Below are 16,286 nucleotides of genomic sequence, written 5' to 3'. Positions count from 1 at the left end.
CGTCCATCCATCCTGGATCATCACCCCACAGCTCTCCCACGCCAGCAGCCTGAACGTGGATCTGCTCCTTTAATAACTCGAGCGGCTCCGACATCACTTCTCCTGGGAATCACAGTCGCTGCCTATTATAATTTATTTAACAACCTTTTAATAAAACAACCCAACCCCCTCGTCTAATGACACCCATATTCAATCCCACACTCCCCCCCCCGTGCCAGCAAAGCCGGGAGTTGGGAATTTCCACGGATTTTTTTTTTTTTCTCTTCGGTGGCTCTTTTTTTTTTTTTTTTGGGGGGGGGGAGAGGCTTCAGCACTTGCCCAGCTTTGAACGTGTGATTCCAATTAAGGCCGCGGTTCCACGGCGGCGGGATCGGGGCTGCCTGTTTGGATAAGGAGCCATAAAGCAGCAGCTGTATTTATCCACTTATTTGGAAGCTCCTGTGGAAGACAGGATGCTAAAAGGCAGGGGGAAAAAAAAAAAGTGTTTTAAAGGCAAACTTGAGGGACTCTTTTGTCTCCTGAGGGCATCCTCTTCCCTGAGGATCCTGTAGCCATCACCAGGGTGCTTCCTCACAACTGGGGTAATCCTGCCCGTGCATTCCCGTCTTTTCCATCTGCTTTGAAATGCTCAAAAATTAGAGATTTTTATAACAATTTCTATGGATTGGGGAGGGAAAAGAAATTTAAATGGCATGAATCCCTCTTAAAGGTAGGATTCATGGGATATGGACTGTGAGCCTGTGCATGCAGAGATGGTTGATGCCGGGTTATTAAACCATGGGGGATTTTTGCTCCGTGTTTATCAACCTGGAGGCTCCAGGATTTCTCCATGTTTGCACATGGAGTGAATTTTCAGCGTGAACTTGGTGAGATCTGAGCGGGAATCACACCTGGGAGAGGTGCCTGTGCCATCCACAGCTCCCTGTTGGACCACATGGATGCACTGGGGGGTGTCAAGCAGGGATGGAACCGAAATCAGTTCAATTTTCACAGTCACCTCGTGTCCTGTGAGAGCTCCTGAGGTGCTTGCCCCGTATCCCAGATATTCCCACACACTCCAGCATTCCTGGACAGGTACACACTGACACATTCCTCTTGGAACAGTGGCAGGATGGGCTGGCACAGCCAGTCCTGGGGTCTCTCTGTGCCTTGTGGGGTCTGTGCCCTGAGGAGTGTGGTCAGGGGATGGGGTGGGTGCTCCTGTGAGGCCTGGGGGCATCAGGGGAAATTTGGGAATGGAGGTTGGAGTGGGAACTGTAGGTGCCCATGTGAGTGTCCATGGGGAAGGTGAGAGTTCCAGCAAGGTTTTGAGGTGGAAGGTTTGGGGCCATGAGGAAGGGAGGGGGTGGTGAAAGGAGCAAGTGTCCAGGTGGATGTCTGTCTGGAGCGGGATTGGTCCATGGAGTAGGAGAAGGTGTCCATGAGGAAGGAGCAGGTGTCAGTGTGGGGGGCCATGAGGAAGGAACTGTAATCCATGTGGGTGTCCATGGGGAAGGAGAACAGGTGCTCGTGGGGGAAGACACAGGTGTCCAGGTGGGTGACAGCAGAGGTGACAGCAGGGAAAGAGGGATTTCCAGGGGGGTGTCAGTGTGGAAGGAGGGGCTGGCAGGGAAGCAGAAGGGTGTCTGTGGAGGTGTTGGCATGGAATCTGGGGTGTCCATGGGGCTGCAAGTGGGGAAGGAGGGGTGTCCCTGGTGGAACTTGGTGGAAGGGTGGGTGTTGGTGGGGAAGGAGGGGTGTCCCTTGTGGAACTTGGTGGAAGGGGGGGTGTTGGTGGGGAAGGAGAGGTGTCCCTAAGGGTGTTGGCGTGGAAGGAGAGGTGTCCATGAGGGTGTTGGTAGGGAAGAAGGGATGTCTGTTGGGATGTCAGTGGGGAAGGAGGGGTGTCCATGGAGGAACTTGAGTGTAAAGAGGGGTGTTGACGGGTTAGAAAAGGTGTCTGTGGGGAAGAAGGGGTGCCCTTGTGGAGGTCGACAGGGAAGCAGGGGTGACTGTGTGGAAGCTGGGGTGTCCTTGGGGATATCGATGGGGAAGCAGGGATGGTGGTAGGGAAGCAGAGGTGTCCCTGTGGGTGTCAATAGGGAAGCAGAGGTGTCAGTGGAGGTGCCGCTGGAGGCCAGGGGGGTGTGGGCAGCGCCCTCCGCCCCCCTGCCGCCGCTTTGCATAGGAGGGCGGCTCGTCCCGGCCCCCCCGCCCTCCATAAAAGCCGGCGGGGCGGTGGCGGCCGCACCAGCCCGGCCATGCTGCAGAGCCCGCCGCGCCCCCGGCCCGGCCCGCCGCCCTCCAAGACCCCCTTCCACATCGAAGCGCTCCTCGCCCGGGACCCGCCGCGCCGCGGCCCCGCCGCCTCCATCCCGTCCATCCCATCCATCACCTCCATCCCGTCCATCACCTCCATCCCGTCCATCCCGCCGCCCCCGCGCTGGCCCGCGGCGGGACCCGCTCCGGGAGCGGGAGCAGGAGCAGGAGCCGGCCCGGGAGCGGGGCTGGGGCCGCTGCCCGGCGGGTGGGGCTGGGGCTGGGGAGGTGCAGGTGAGCGGGGGGGCCCGGCCGGGGCGGCGGGTGCGTGTTGGGGATGCTGCGGGTGGAACTGGGATGCGGGGACACCTTCCCGCCGGAATCTCGGCTGGCGCTGGGAAATAGCGCGGTTTGGGTCACCCCCAAATCGCTTTATTCCCCTCACCGCGGTTGTATTTTAATTCCCTGCAGCCTCTGGACCAGCCCCGAGGTGAAGCGTTGGGCTGGGGCTGTGGGACGTGGAGGAGGGAGAGGGAAAACTTTCCTTAGAGTTATTTTCCCCCGCTGTAAGCGATGGATATAGCGAGAGCAAAAATGAACTTTTTAATCTGTTGGGGATTCTTTTTTTTTTATGCTGCAGGGCAATTTCTAACACGCTTGATTTCTCTTGATAAAGAGCCTGTGGTTAACTCCTAAAAGACGCTCCAGGATTTTACTAATCCAACAACCAGCCCCGAGTCGGAAACTCGTGCAGAATATCCAAATGCACTGTTCACATTTGAAATGGAGACATAAACTTGGCAGAATCTGAATAATAAATATAAAGTGGCAGAGCTAAAAAGAGTATTGCTGATCTAGTGGAAGGAGTTCCTGCCCATGGCAGGGGCTGGGAAGTGGATGATCCTTAAGGTCCCTTCCAACCCAAACCAGTCTGTGGTTCTGTGATATTTTGATTTATCCCCAAGATTAAATGTTTGGGACCCCAGTGACACCATTTACATCCCTCAGGCTTGAAAGGTTTCAGGTTGGAAACAGTCCCCTCATGGCCACGTGTGTGTCCCCACCTGTATTTTACGAGTGGCTTTTATTTATCTTTTATTTATCGCACTGGCTTTTATTTCTCTTTTCATACATGAGAAAAGCACTTCACTGCCTTTGTCTTATCACACCTCCAAAAAATTGCTGTAATTTCCCAAAGCCTCACTCCCCAAACTCATTTCTCCACCTCTGCTGCTGTGTGGGTCCTTCTCCCAAAATCTGCCCTCATCCCTCCCTTATTTTGCTTTCCCTTCAATTTTTCACTCACAGAAGTGAAAATGTAGAGTGTCTGGGAGCACCTGGCCCTAAAAGTTCATATTTTACTGCAAAAGCATCTGAAGATAAAGGTATTATTGTTCTGTGGGTAAAATTTACACAGTGGTGATGGGTGATACCGACTGATCCATCAAGCTCTATTTTCAGGGTAACTATAAGCAAACTGACTAATTTAGTTTAACAAAATACCTCTATTCAGAATATTTTTCATGAAATTAAGTATTTTTTTTTTAACATTCAGAGTGTAATCTTGTTGTTGTCCAGGCAAAACCTGCAGCCAGGCCCGCATTTTTTGTGTACAAGGAAGTCCTGATTTTGGTCCTGATTCTAAAATATTTAGGCACCAAAAATATTTTTAATCTTTTTTTTTTCTTTTTTTTTACCTATTTAACATAACTATTTAATATATTATTTCTTTCACGAGGCAGCATCTGCACAATGGCGTTAATCTCTGTATTATATCAAACACACAGGTATGAAAACACAGTTAAACAATCGCAGAGCTATTTCCACACAGCATTTCAGGTTGGAAATTACACTTGCTATTATCCCAGTATGAAAATAGAGGGGAAGAAAAAAAAAAACGTGACGGGTGAAATGATTTTAATGATGAAAATAGTTTTAAGTGCAATTACAGCTGTTAAGCTGTCAGGTCTCCATCCCACAAATCCTTAAACACACGCAGAACTTACACCTAATTAATGGAAATAAGTAGGTCAAGGTGCTGTTTTGTGCCTGGAGAATGTGACAACATCAGTCATTAAAGGAGAGATAAGTAGCAGGGTGTGAATTGGGATCATTATGTGTGCAGCATTTCCATAAAAGTTGAAGAAACTTGGCTTGCCACAATATTTGGAACAGCAGTGATGGGGAGCATTAATGGCCTGATCCTGCCAATTGCTTTCCACGTGGAAATTCCCCTTTGGTTGTTACTCGTGGGTTATTTTAAAGTTAATCCAGTGGAATCACCTGGGTAGGCAGGTCATGGGATCACAGAATGGTTGGAAGGGATTTTAAAGGATCAACCCCTCTGCAGTGAGCAGGGACCTCAACTGAATCAGGATGAGGGAATTAGAAAGGAGAGAAGGCACCACTCTCAGTCAGGTGCCAGATGGTCCCCTGGTGTTGTATTGTATGTTAATTTATGGTAATTATAGTTATCCTGAGGGCAGTGCTAGACAGGAGACAAGAGACCAGATCTACTAATTCCTCTGCACACTGGGAACTTTTCTGGGACCAGGGAAGCAGGATGTGGTCTTTAGACATTCGTGACTTGGGCCTTCCTGAGACAGAGATGGGATTTTTGTGTTCTGCAGCTCTTGATGGATTTTTTTATCCTGTTACAAAAATCCTGTGGGGGTGGAGGCCAAATCCTGCTCCCCTCACCGAGAGTTGATTTCCTTGGGTCTGGCTGCATGTCCAGGTGGTACTTGAGAGTAAAATCACAGGTCCCCAAAAGATCATCTGCTCCAACCTCTCCTGGGAAAGGGAGCCTAGATGAGATTATCTGGGTTGGGACAGGGCAGGGACACCCCTGCTTTTTTTGGTGCTGCTTTCCCCTGGCTCTTGTGACGAAAACCCCTTCAATTTTCGCTGCTTTCTCGCAGGTCTGGAGTTGTCTCACTGTGTTGGGACCAACTCTCTGGGTCCCGTTGGGCCTTGGAGGTCGGGGGGGCCCTGCAAGATGAAGAGGGTCCGCACTGTCTTCAAACCAGAGCAGCTGGAGCGGCTGGAGCAGGAATTCCTCAAGCAGCAGTACATGGTGGGCACGGAGCGAGTGGACCTGGCTGCGACTCTGCACCTCACAGAGACTCAGGTAAGGAATGGGTGGCACCAATCCTGGGTCTGCTCTGGGATGGTTTTCCCGCAGGGAAGTGCAGCGGGAGGAGGACACGATGCAAAATGACCCGTGGGACTCCCTGCTGCAAGATGGCATGGAGGGGATGTGCCTGGAGAGATGGGTTTGGATGGTTCATGGGTGAGATTTCTTAAGCATTCAGGAGCACAAACCTGCTATGCTTTAGAGCTGGAGCTGGGTTGGACTCATGGATCTGTGCTGTTTAGGTCCTCTGGGGCAGTTTGTGCTTTGAGTGTCCTTTTATTTATTATTGTTACTTTCCTGCTCTTCCCGATAAGTTCCTGCCCTTCCCAAAGCAAGCTGCTTGTTTATTGTGAAAAGAAGGAGGCAGGTGATCTTCCATGGTGGGGTCTAAATTCAGCTGGGGAAAAAGGAGAGCAAAGCCAGGGTGATTCTGGGGGCACAGGGGGTGTTTTGGGGTCTCACCATGCCCTCTGGCAGCTGCAGTCCTGGGAATGGGTCCAGTGGCTCCTTAGGGAGCTGCTTCCTTCACTCTCCTGGCCAGAGGTTCCTCAGCGCAGCTGCATCCCCATCTCTCCTGATCCTATTCCCAGCACTGCTCTGCCCTCCACAGCATCACCTCCTCCTGCTCTCATTCACCATTCCCCGAGCAAAGAAAGGGCACGTCCCCATTTTTAAGGAACTCTTTTTGGGGACATTTTCCTTGGAAGCACGTGGCATTGGAAACGTGCTCCCGGAGACCTCGGATTCAGCTGTTCCATGTCCCTGCCAGGTGAAAGTCTGGTTCCAGAACCGGAGGATCAAGTGGAGGAAGCAGAGCATGGAGCAGAAGGCGGCAAAGCTGTCCCAGTTTGGGGTGATCCAGCCTGCGACCGCCGACTCCACGGACATCAAGGACCACGAGGAGGACACCGTGGACGTGGAGCTTTGAGCAGCTGAGACTGAGCTGCCACTGCTGGTTTTTGATGCCTGGGGATGTGTCTGTGCTGCTTTGGTCCAAGAGAGACATTACCCTCTCGATCCAAGAGCTGGAGCTACAGGACTAAAATGCAGCTGGTGGGGAGGAACCCATCCCAAATTTATTTGGCTGCTCTTTGGTAGCCATGTGCTGTAATTCCTGGGGCTTCTTCACCAGGCTGGTTGTGCTTGATGGCAGGTGATCTCCCGTTTGCTCTTGGAGCACCAGGGCACAGTTTCAAGCAGAGAGTGACAGAGGGTGTCTCTGATGGTTGGGTGGCAATCAGTGTCTCTGATGCTGGGGGTGACAATTCTCCCTGATGGCTTTTCCTGGTTAACTTGACTCCCCTGTTTGATGCTTAGATCATAACCAAAAACACCCCAAAATTGGAAAGCCCTTTGCTTCCACCCACAACGCTCCTGCTATAAGATGATCAGGGTCTTTCCAGGGTCTTTCTACCCCTGGAACAGAAGTGCCTCCTCTTGGCAGTGCCTTGGTGTATTTGTGCCTTTTTTTTTTGGCTTCTCAAACCCAGGAGAACCCGGTGGTCTCTCCATCTCCTGGCATTGCCTTCCTTGGCCAAGGTGTCCGTGTGCTGCAGGGAATGAGGCACTGGAGCCCTGGCCAAGGTGTGGGGACGGGGGGCTGCTGTAAAAAGCAGCTTTCCAACACCTCTGGTGCCTCAGACGACCCCCTGCCCCTTGTCCAGATGTGCTGGTTCTGCCCAGACGGCAACTGCTCTGTTCTCTCCTCATTATCCACCCAGGTGCCATGGGAAACAGCACCTGGAGCGTTCGGGGAGCACATCTGTAAGGGCCCGATGTAGTTAACAGCTGGATTTCTGGTGGCTGGGAGGGCTTGGAGGGGTCAGGACTAATGTCTGCCCAGGGTACCAACCACGTCCAGTCAGCTCAGGATAATTTATTCCTTCTCTTTCTGTCCCAGAACACTGTATATCACTTTACTCTTCTATTGTTATTTATAAAAGCTGTTTTTTTTTCTTTCCTTAATAAGTGCCATTTATTTATTTGCTTTGTTTCTTAATAAAAGTTGAGCGTGTTTTAAAAAGAGAAATGGAAAGGGTGTCGAAAAACACATTTCCAATTACTCACTTAAATTTTCAATTGAAATTATTACCAAAAAAGTTAAACCCAGTGTTATTTTCATCCTTCTCAAAAATGTTTGAGGATTTTTTTCCTTAATAAAATGTTTTGAACAAAATACATGGTAAAGAATTTTTCCTTTAATTGTTTGATGACCCCGTATTATAGGTGAAAGTAATTAACATAAGTTATTATCTCTGGGCTGGTTCCTGCAGAGATAAAACTGCAGAGATAAAATTTGCAGTAGGAAAGGTAGTGCCTGGTGAGCTTGGGGTGCTCAGGTTGGAGCTGTGGCTCCTGGAGAACAAGGACCTGTGTCTGCAGGTGGATGTGGCCAAACCTTCCGTGCTGAGGGGCTGGAGCATGTTCAGAGAAGGGCAGTGGAGCTGGAAAAAGGGTCTGGAGAATAAGGAGCAGCTGAGGGAGCTGGGGGGGCTCAGCCTGGAGAAAAGGAGGCTCAGGAGGGACCTTTTCACTCTACAATTCCCTGACATGAGGGTGGAGCTAGGTGGGGGTGGGGCTCTGCTCCCAGGGAACAAGAGACAGGACGAGTAATCACAGAATTATTTAAGTTGGAAAAGACCTCCAAGATCATCGAGTCCAACTGGTGACTGATCCTTGTCAACTAGACCAGAGCACTGAGTGCCACATCCAGCCATTCCTTGAACACTTCCACGATGGTGACTCCAGCACATTCCTGGGCAGTCCCTTCCAATGCCTGACAATCCGTGAATAAATCACTGAGGGAACAGTCTCACGTTGTGCTAGGAAAGGTTTAGATTGGATATTAAGGAAAATTCTTTCATGGAAAGGGGTTGTCTGGCCCTGGCACAGCTGCCCAGGGAGGTGGTGGAGTCCCCATCCCTGGAGGGATTTAATAGCCGTGTGGATGTGGCACTTGGGGGCAGGGGTTAGTGGTGGCCTTGGCAGTCCTGGGGGAACAGCTGGACTCGATGATCTTCGAAGGCTTTTCCCTCACAAATATTCTCTATGAAAATATAATTATAGCAGGAATCACGGCAGCATTGATCCACCTGTGGCTCGGTCCTTGTAGCCCCCTGCCATGGGCACTGTGAGATGGAGCTGTGGCTGGCACAGCCCACTGCTGGCTTCACCGGGACCAGATCCCACATTACAGCCAGGAAAGGTGTCCCTGGCAGCCTGTTTGTCACTGTTTGTCCCTTGTCACCTGGCTGGGTGACTGGAGAGGTGTTACCGGGACAACGGGACACGCTGGGCATGGAGGTGGCAGCTCCAGCCTTGCCACCCCCTGTCGTGTCCCCGCCACGAGCCGACAGTGACATCTAGTGACACCGAAACACTCCAAAAAGCCCCGAGTATGGAATCATCCCAAATTCCCAACCCGGTTCCCGCCACCTGGTCCTGGAGGAGCGGGGCAAAGCCTGAGGGACGTGAATCAGGAAATACAACCAAACCCGCGTTTTTGTGGATTTTAGGCTTTGCAGACCACCAAGCAGGAGGCAGCAGGAGGAGAATGGCCACTTTAGCGTGTTTTGAAGTGGGTTTTTTTTTGGGGGGGGGGGGGGGAAATAGTGCCAATTTTGGGTGTGCACGGCAGTGGGTGATTCCTCCTCTCCCTATGAGGGGGCACCCCCTCCTGTGAGGGGTTACCTTGTGTTCCTGCCTGATAGGGCTGTGATGGCTATTCCCCAGCCATTAAAGAATAATAATAATAATTAATAGAGGCTGCATTAAATGTTTTTTGGGGAAACTCTGGTCAGTTTTGGGTGCGCAGGGTAGCGGGAGATTCCTTCTCTCCCTGTGAGGGGGCACCTCCTCCTGTGAGGGGGCACCTTGCGGTCCCACCTGAGAGAGCCGCGACGGCTATTCCTCTACCACCAAATAATAACAATTAATAAGGGAGAGGGAGCAAAACTCTTTTACGATTCGGGGTGGCTGTGGAAGCGCCCCGGCGCCGTTTCGGAGCGTTTTGGCGGTGTTTTTTGGAGCGTGGCTGTGGGCTGAGGGAAGGGGGGGGGGCTAAAATGGCCGCCGGCCCCCGCCCGCCCCGGGGCTGAGGGGGGCGATGGCGGGCGCGGACCCCTGAGGGGCGGAGGAGGGGAAGGAGGAGGAAGAGGAGGAGGAGAAAGAAGAGGAGGAAGAGGAAGAGGCGCTGCCCGGCGGGTCAGGGCGGGGAAGTCGCCGCCCGAAGATGGCGGCCGCGGCGGGGGGACACGCCGGGGCTGCGGCGGAGGCGCGGTTCATCAGCAGCGCCAAGGTGAGTCTCCGCTCCGTGGGGATCCCTCCCTTCCTTCCCAATTTTAGAGGGGAAAGGGGGTAGAAGCCCACAAGGTCCCCTCGGGATGGCGGGGTACCCTCAGCCCCCGGGTATGACTCGGCTCCGGGCGCGTCCCTTGACCCACGGCTGTGCCTCGGCAGGGAAAGGGCTTGTTCGCCACCAGGAACATCCGCAAAGGGGAAACAGTCTTCGTGGAGAGGCCGGTGGTGTCTTCCCAGTTCCTCTGGAATGCCCTGTACAACTACCGAGGTGAGCGGCTGGCACTGGTGCCGTGTCCCTGCCACCTGCCCCAGTGACCGCGGGGTCCCAAAGGAGCTGCCCGGTATCAAGGGAAAGGTTTGGGTTTGCCTTCGCAATGCTGTAAAGGTGCCCCTGCTGCCGTTCCTGCCTCTGCGCTAAAGCGTTGGCAAGTTGAGGTGTCATTTGAGGGATGGTGACTTCCATCAGCTCCGGGGGGATGCGCCAGGTGCCACTATGGAATCCCAGAATGGTTTGGGTTGGAGGGGACCTTAAGGATCCACTCATTCCACCACCCTGCCGTGGGCAGGGACACTTTCCAGTAGCCCAGTTTGCTCCGAGCTCCATCCCCTTGTTCATCTCTGATGGTGGTACCAGTTGCACCATGTTGGGGCTCTGGTCCGTTTCCTTCCCGAAGGCTTTCCTGTGCCATCCATCCATCCATCCATCCGTCCATCCATCCATCCTTCTTCTCCCCTGCAGCCTGTGATCACTGCCTGCGGGCTCTGGAGACGGCGGAGGAGAACGCCCAGCGCCTGCTGGGGAAGAGCTCTCTGGTGCTGCCTCACCCAGAGCAGTGCAGCACCCGGAAAGACCTGCACCAGCAGTGCCCCCGATGCCAGGTATGGGACTGCCGGGAGGGAATGCCATCTTTCTGGGATTCCCGAGCCAGGCACCTGCGCTGCCCAAGATGGGTGTCTGCCTTTCCACGCTCCGGCCGGTCAGGGAGGGGGCACAGCTGGCACAGCTGGATGTAGGATCCCGTTTCCCTGCTGCCGGAGCCAATGCCGGGCGCTGTCCCCCCGCTCTAGGTGACGTACTGCAGCGCGGAGTGCAGGCAGGCAGCTCTGGAGCAGTACCACCAGGTCCTCTGCCTCGGCCCGTCCCGAGATGACCCCACACACCCCCTCAACAAGCTGCAGGAGGCATGGAGGTAAGGCACCGACCTGCCTGTTGCTCCACAGGCAAAGGAGGTGGTTCTCCTTGCTTTGCATCCCTGCATGGGGTGGCTGGAGGGTGGGAATGCCCCTGAAACGCTGCCTGGCTCTCCCTGCTGGTTGGGTGAGTTGGTGTGGGCAGCGCACACGGCTGAGTAGTCCTTGTTTTTCTCCCTGTAAAGAGCTACAAAGCTCATTCCTGCAATTTTATGGTGCTCCTGCAGCCTCTGGGGATCCTCTTCACGAGTTCATAAATTGCTGTCCCTGCTTGCAAAAAAAAAATCGGTCCCAGAGGGGAGAAGCGACATCCCTGACCCAAATCTTGTCTAAAACCCCAGCTGGGCCTCGTGTGGGACACAGGGCGAACAGGATGGGAGGGGATTGTTTGTATGGTTGGAGCAGGGAGGTGGATGCAGGTTTCTCTGCTGGATCCCCACACAGTGTTCCTGCAATGGCCACTTTGGTGTGATGGATTAGTACAGGCCTGACCACACGAGTGGCAGCTGCCTGTGCCTCCCTCCAGCTTTTTATTTCCATACCAGCCCTGCTCTGCTCATCTCTTCTTCATTCTTATCCTGCAGGAACATGCATTATCCCCCAGAGACTTCCAGCATTATGTTGATGGCCAGGATGGTTGCCACCATCAAGCAGGTGCGTCAGCACTTTGTAGCTGCAGCTGCCCGTGTGTGGTTTCGTTATCCCATTGTGGATGTTTTCCCAAGGCTCTGGTTCTTTGGCCTGGCTTTCTCAGTGTTTTTTCTGACAATATTCCCTCTCTCGGGGCTGGGGAGGAAAGCAAGGTTGGTGCAATGCCTCTGCTTGATTCCTTTGTCAGGCTAAAGACAAGGAGTGGTGGATCAAGGCCTTCTCCCAGTTCTGCAGCAAGACAGCAAATGAAGAAGAGGAGATTGTGCACAAGCTGCTGGGGGACAAATTTAAGGTAAGACCCTGGCAGCTCTTGAATTCCCAAGCCTGCCCTCTCCCACCTGTGTCTGTGAGCCCAGAGGTGCAGAAGCTCTGTTACAGCTGGGATGGGAGGCACTGGAAATTCCAGGCTTAAAGTAGGGCCCTGACAGCCAGGAAATGAGTTGCTCAGAGGGCTTTGGGCTCGTGGTGCTTCCATGGGATGCGCTGCTCCTTCCTGTGGGGGAGATGCTTTGCTGTGGGCTGGGCCAGGGTGATATTTAGCTGCTGAGTAGGTGGCTTTTGCTGCTAAAATGAGTGGCTTTTGCTGCTGTGAGGGCAGCAGCCTCCAGCCCTGCAGGGAAGGATGAGGAGCCTGAGCCTTGTGGCCTGTCCTGGGCCAGCCCTCAGCCTGGGGCTGGCACCCAGTGACAGTGACATCTCCTCACCCTGACTGTGCTCCTTGTCCTGCCAGGGCCAGCTGGAGCTGCTGAGGTTGCTCTTCACCGAAGCCCTTTATGACGAGTATCTCAGCAGGGTGAGTGGATCTGCCTCCCAAACAGCCTAAGGAATCTGCCCATTCATTCCTTGCTTCCCCCAAAGCTCCCTGTGGGATTTGAGGCACTGCAGAGTGGGGTGATGCTGCAGGCTGGTCTGGACTCAGTTCCTTTCTCCTCTCCCTCCTGCAGTGGTTCACTCCAGAAGGCTTTCGATCCCTCTTTGCCCTCGTTGGGACCAATGGCCAAGGCATAGGAACCAGGTAAAGGGGCTTTGTGGAACCAGGTAATGGGTGTTCCTTGCAGGGCAGCAGAGATGTAGAATGTAAATCCATGCTCTCCTGAGTAAGGCTGGGTTTCAGAAAGGGGAATGGAGGGAAAGACTTGAAAAACTTTGTCTTGGCTGTGTCCAACCCTTTGGCATACCTCTCCCACCTTGGCTGCTCAGAGCCACCTTGGATCCCCTCTGTGAGATCCCACCATGTGCTGACAACACTGTGGGACCATGATAGGTCCTGCTGCTTCCTGACAGCCCTGTGGGATGTAACAGTGTCCTTGTGCTTCCTGATAGCACTGTGGGACTGTAACAGTGTCCCTGTGCTTCCTGATAGTACTGTGGGACTGTAACAGTGTCCCTGTGCTTCCTGATAGCACTGTGGGACTGTAACAGTGTCCCTGTGCTTCCTGATAGCACTGTGGGACTGTAACAGTGTCCCTGTGCTTCCTGATAGCACTGTGGGACTGTAACAGTGTCCCTGTGCTTCCTGATAGCACTGTGGGACTGTAACAGTGTCCCTGTGCTTCCTGACAGCACCGTGGGACTGTAACAGTGTCCCTGTGCTTCCTGACAGCACCGTGGGACTGTAACAGTGTCCCTGTGCTTCCTGACAGCACTGTGGGATGTAACAGTGTCCCTGTGCTTCCTGACACCACTGTGGGACTGTAACAGTGTCCCTCTCTTCCCCACAGCTCCCTGAGCCAGTGGGTGCACGCGTGTGACGCGCTGGATCTGCCGATGCTGCAGCGGGAGGAGCTGGATGCCTTCATTGACCAGCTCTACAAGGACATCGAGAAGGGTGAGGATCTGTGGGAATGCAGGGGCAGGACAGGGAGCCTGGAGATGCAAACTTTCCTGCCCTCCATCCCCTTCCATGGGGAGGGAAGGGTGCTTGAGAAATCACCCTCACACACCCGGCCCCAAAGCAGCGCTGGCTGGGTCTTAAAACCAAGACAGTGCATTCCACGTTGCTGCAAATCCCTCTGTGCTCCCATGTGGAAGAGCTGGAATGGTCTGTGTAAAGCTCTAACACCACCTCTCTGTGCTGCAGAGTCTGGAGAGTTCCTCAACTGCGAGGGATCAGGGCTCTACGTGCTCCAGAGCTGCTGTAAGTAACACGAGGACTGGGAGGAAAACTAGGAGTGAGATGTCCTGTGCTAGGCTGGTTCACCTCTTCCTAAAAGCCTCTGGAGAAAGGGGTTTGTGCTTCCCAGCCTTGGGATGGAATGGGATGGGTGCTGCCCTGGAGCCTGGCTGCTCTCCCAGGGTCTGTGGCTCCTTGCCTAGCTGTGGAATGGTCAGTCCTGGCTTGGATGGACTCGGATATGATGTAGTTTCCAGGAGCCACTTAAGCATTTAGCAAAGAGACCGTCTTGCCCACAGGTAACCACAGCTGCATCCCCAATGCCGAGACATCCTTCCCAGAAAACAACTTCCTCCTGCATCTCACTGCTCTGGAGGACATCGAAGCAGGAGAGGTGAGACAGCAGGGCCTGGGTGGTGACATCACACCTTGGCATCATCCCTGTGTCCCCAACATCCCCCAATACCTCCTGTCTCCCGTGTTGTCCCGGCAGAAGAATTCGATCCCCGTCCCGTGTAGGGGCTGCCAGACCCCATCTCTGCCTGACTCTGAGAGGGCCTGGCACAAGTTGTGCTGCTTTGGGGTCGTGGGAAGTCATCCTGAGCCCAACCTGTTTCTCTTTGCTCGCAGGAAATCTGCATCAGTTACTTAGATTGCTGTCAGAGGGAGCGGAGCAGACACAGCCGCAACAAGATACTCAGGTAGGGGCTGCCTGGAGGTACCTGGGGGGGAACCCCACACTCCTTTGCACCTCCAAACTGTCTGTCTGGGCAGCACCCCCACCCTGGGGTCCTGTGTGTGCCTTAGTGGGTGGCTGTGTGTGAATTCTACATAAGAATTCCCTTCTTATGTGTTGTAGCCCCGGGGACTGAGGATTTGGGCTCCCCCCTCTCCCTGCACCACTCTGCAGTTCGCTCCTGCAGACCCTTTGCAGTCCCCACCACCTTCCTTTTCCTTCTCTGCCCTTCAAGGGTAGAGGTTCCTGCTGGTGGTCACTGTCCCCGTGTCCCATCACCCCGTGGGGCTGAGAAATCCCCCTCCCCACCTGGAATACCTTCACCCCACCTCAACCAGCAGGATGGAACCCCCAGACTCCTCTGGATTTAACACATTTAGCCCCTTTCCTGGCTGCTCTGTCCCCGACCCCTGCCCAGCAGCAGTGTGGGCTTGTGCCTGTCTCAAGGCCATCCATCTTTTTCCTCCTTCCTTCCCATTTTCCCAGGGAGAACTACTTGTTTACCTGCTCGTGTCCCAAGTGCCTGGCGCAAGCCGACGACGCCGACGTGACGTCGGACGAAGACGAGGAGGGCGAGGGAGAGACGGACGATGCCGAGCTGGAGGATGAGATGACCGATGTTTGATCCTGGCAAGAGGACAGGGAAGGGAAAGGACGGGAAGGGAAGGGACTGGGGGTTCCTCCCAGAGGCAGCAGCTTTCATCCAAGGAACAGGGTTGTGTTGTGGGGTCGGGTGGGCGGCCGTGCGGAGGTGCCAGAGTGGGGCAGCCGGAGGCAGGTCCTGCTCCCGCCTGTCCGTGTTGTCCCTGCCTGTGTGTGTGAGGCTGTCCCCGTCCTCCCTGTGAGGACAAACTGTGAGCTGGTGTCCCTCTGCCACATCCTGCCTCCTGGAGGGGCTGGCTGGTGCTTGCAGAGGAAGCTGGAGGAGAGCAGGATCCAGCCAGCCCCTCCTTGTGGCCACCTTCGAGGCTGCTCCGTGTCTGTGCCGGCCGTGGATGCGGAGGAGCTTGTCCTTCCCGCCCCGCAGGGATGAGGGAATGTGTGTGTGTGTGTGTGTTTGTGCACGAGGGGAACTATTTAATGTCTATATAAGCACTGTCTACGCACTACGGAGCCGGGGTCCTTATGTATCCTCCATTCCATGCCTTGGTGAGCAGTGAGGGGATTTTGCAGGGACAGGGACACCTTAGAGGGGGGCTCAGATCCTGAGTCCAGCAGGGAGAGCAGAGCCGATCCTGCAGGCACCTCCTTCCTGACTCAGCCCGTCCTTCCAACAACACAGCCCCAAGCAGTGATTCCAGGACCATCTGGGGATGGAGAATGGCCAGAGCATCCCAGCATCCCAGAGCTGACATGTGGTGTCATCCAAAACCCCAAAGACATTGGGAGTTGTCCCTCTGTCCGGCAGTGGGACGAGGATGTGCCCGAGCGGGAGCTGCTGTGCGCTTCCCCACCCCAAATTCCCACATGGAGACATCCCAGCACCGAGTGGCCCCACATACAGATGTCCTGGCACCGAGAGGCCCCACGTGGATGTCCCCTTGTCACCCATCCCACGCTGCCACCGATGAGGCCACACCACGTGCTGCAGTGTCCCTGTCTGTGGACAACACGGCTCCCGGCGATGGACAGGCAGCAGGCTGGGGGTGCGCTCCGGGGTTACTCCCTTCCCTCATGGATTTTGGGGAGCTGTTTTCCCACTGCTGTGTCTGTGGCAGCTGGCTTGTGGGACTGAGGGTGACACAGCCCTGACACTGCCATCACCGCCAGCCCTGACCCCGCTGCTTGTCCCCAACCGTCCAGGGGCCGCGTCCCCTTCAGTGTTCGTAATAAACCGAGACTGGTGAGAACTGGGATCCTGTGGTTTGTACTGGTAAACTGGAGCGTGGTGGGTGACCCAGGGGCTGGTCCTGTGGGGACAC

General features: G+C 54.4%; 2 protein-coding genes across 2 annotated transcripts; both read left to right on the top strand.

Annotated features, from left to right (window-relative positions):
- Window positions 1–4,814: 4,814 nt before the first annotated feature.
- On the top strand, window positions 4,815–6,302 carry LOC127475985 (homeobox protein not2-like). The gene is made up of 2 exons (XM_051798287.1): window positions 4,815–5,368; window positions 6,144–6,302. Exons 1-2 carry the CDS (start codon window positions 5,237–5,239, stop codon window positions 6,300–6,302), a joined length of 291 nt encoding a protein of 96 aa, XP_051654247.1. The 5' UTR covers window positions 4,815–5,236.
- A 2,685-nt stretch (window positions 6,303–8,987) lies between these two features.
- On the top strand, window positions 8,988–16,214 carry SMYD5 (SMYD family member 5). The gene is made up of 13 exons (XM_051798232.1): window positions 8,988–9,671; window positions 9,833–9,941; window positions 10,413–10,552; window positions 10,742–10,863; window positions 11,449–11,518; window positions 11,703–11,807; window positions 12,246–12,308; window positions 12,460–12,530; window positions 13,237–13,343; window positions 13,596–13,652; window positions 13,928–14,022; window positions 14,259–14,329; window positions 14,851–16,214. Exons 1-13 carry the CDS (start codon window positions 9,606–9,608, stop codon window positions 14,987–14,989), a joined length of 1,215 nt encoding a protein of 404 aa, XP_051654192.1. The 5' UTR covers window positions 8,988–9,605; the 3' UTR covers window positions 14,990–16,214.
- Window positions 16,215–16,286: the final 72 nt, after the last annotated feature.

This window comes from Manacus candei, unplaced genomic scaffold (assembly GCF_025592945.1).
Source record: "Manacus candei isolate 608988 ecotype Guabito, Panama unplaced genomic scaffold, ASM2559294v1 h1tg000048l, whole genome shotgun sequence".
NCBI classification, from domain to species: Eukaryota; Metazoa; Chordata; class Aves; order Passeriformes; family Pipridae; genus Manacus; species Manacus candei.
The sequence above is the reverse complement of the archived record's forward strand: the minus strand, read 5'-3'. Positions and strand labels throughout refer to the sequence as shown.

Coding starts and splice junctions, on each gene's coding strand:
- SMYD5 (XM_051798232.1), top strand. CDS start 9,606: ATGGCGGCCGCGGCGGGGGGACACGCCGGGGCTGCGGCGGAGGCGCGG. Junction 10,864..11,448: donor AAGCTGCAGGAGGCATGGAG/GTAAGGCACCGA, acceptor CTTATCCTGCAG/GAACATGCATTATCCCCCAG. Junction 11,808..12,245: donor TGCTGGGGGACAAATTTAAG/GTAAGACCCTGG, acceptor TTGTCCTGCCAG/GGCCAGCTGGAGCTGCTGAG.
- LOC127475985 (XM_051798287.1), top strand. CDS start 5,237: ATGAAGAGGGTCCGCACTGTCTTCAAACCAGAGCAGCTGGAGCGGCTG. Junction 5,369..6,143: donor TGCACCTCACAGAGACTCAG/GTAAGGAATGGG, acceptor TGTCCCTGCCAG/GTGAAAGTCTGGTTCCAGAA.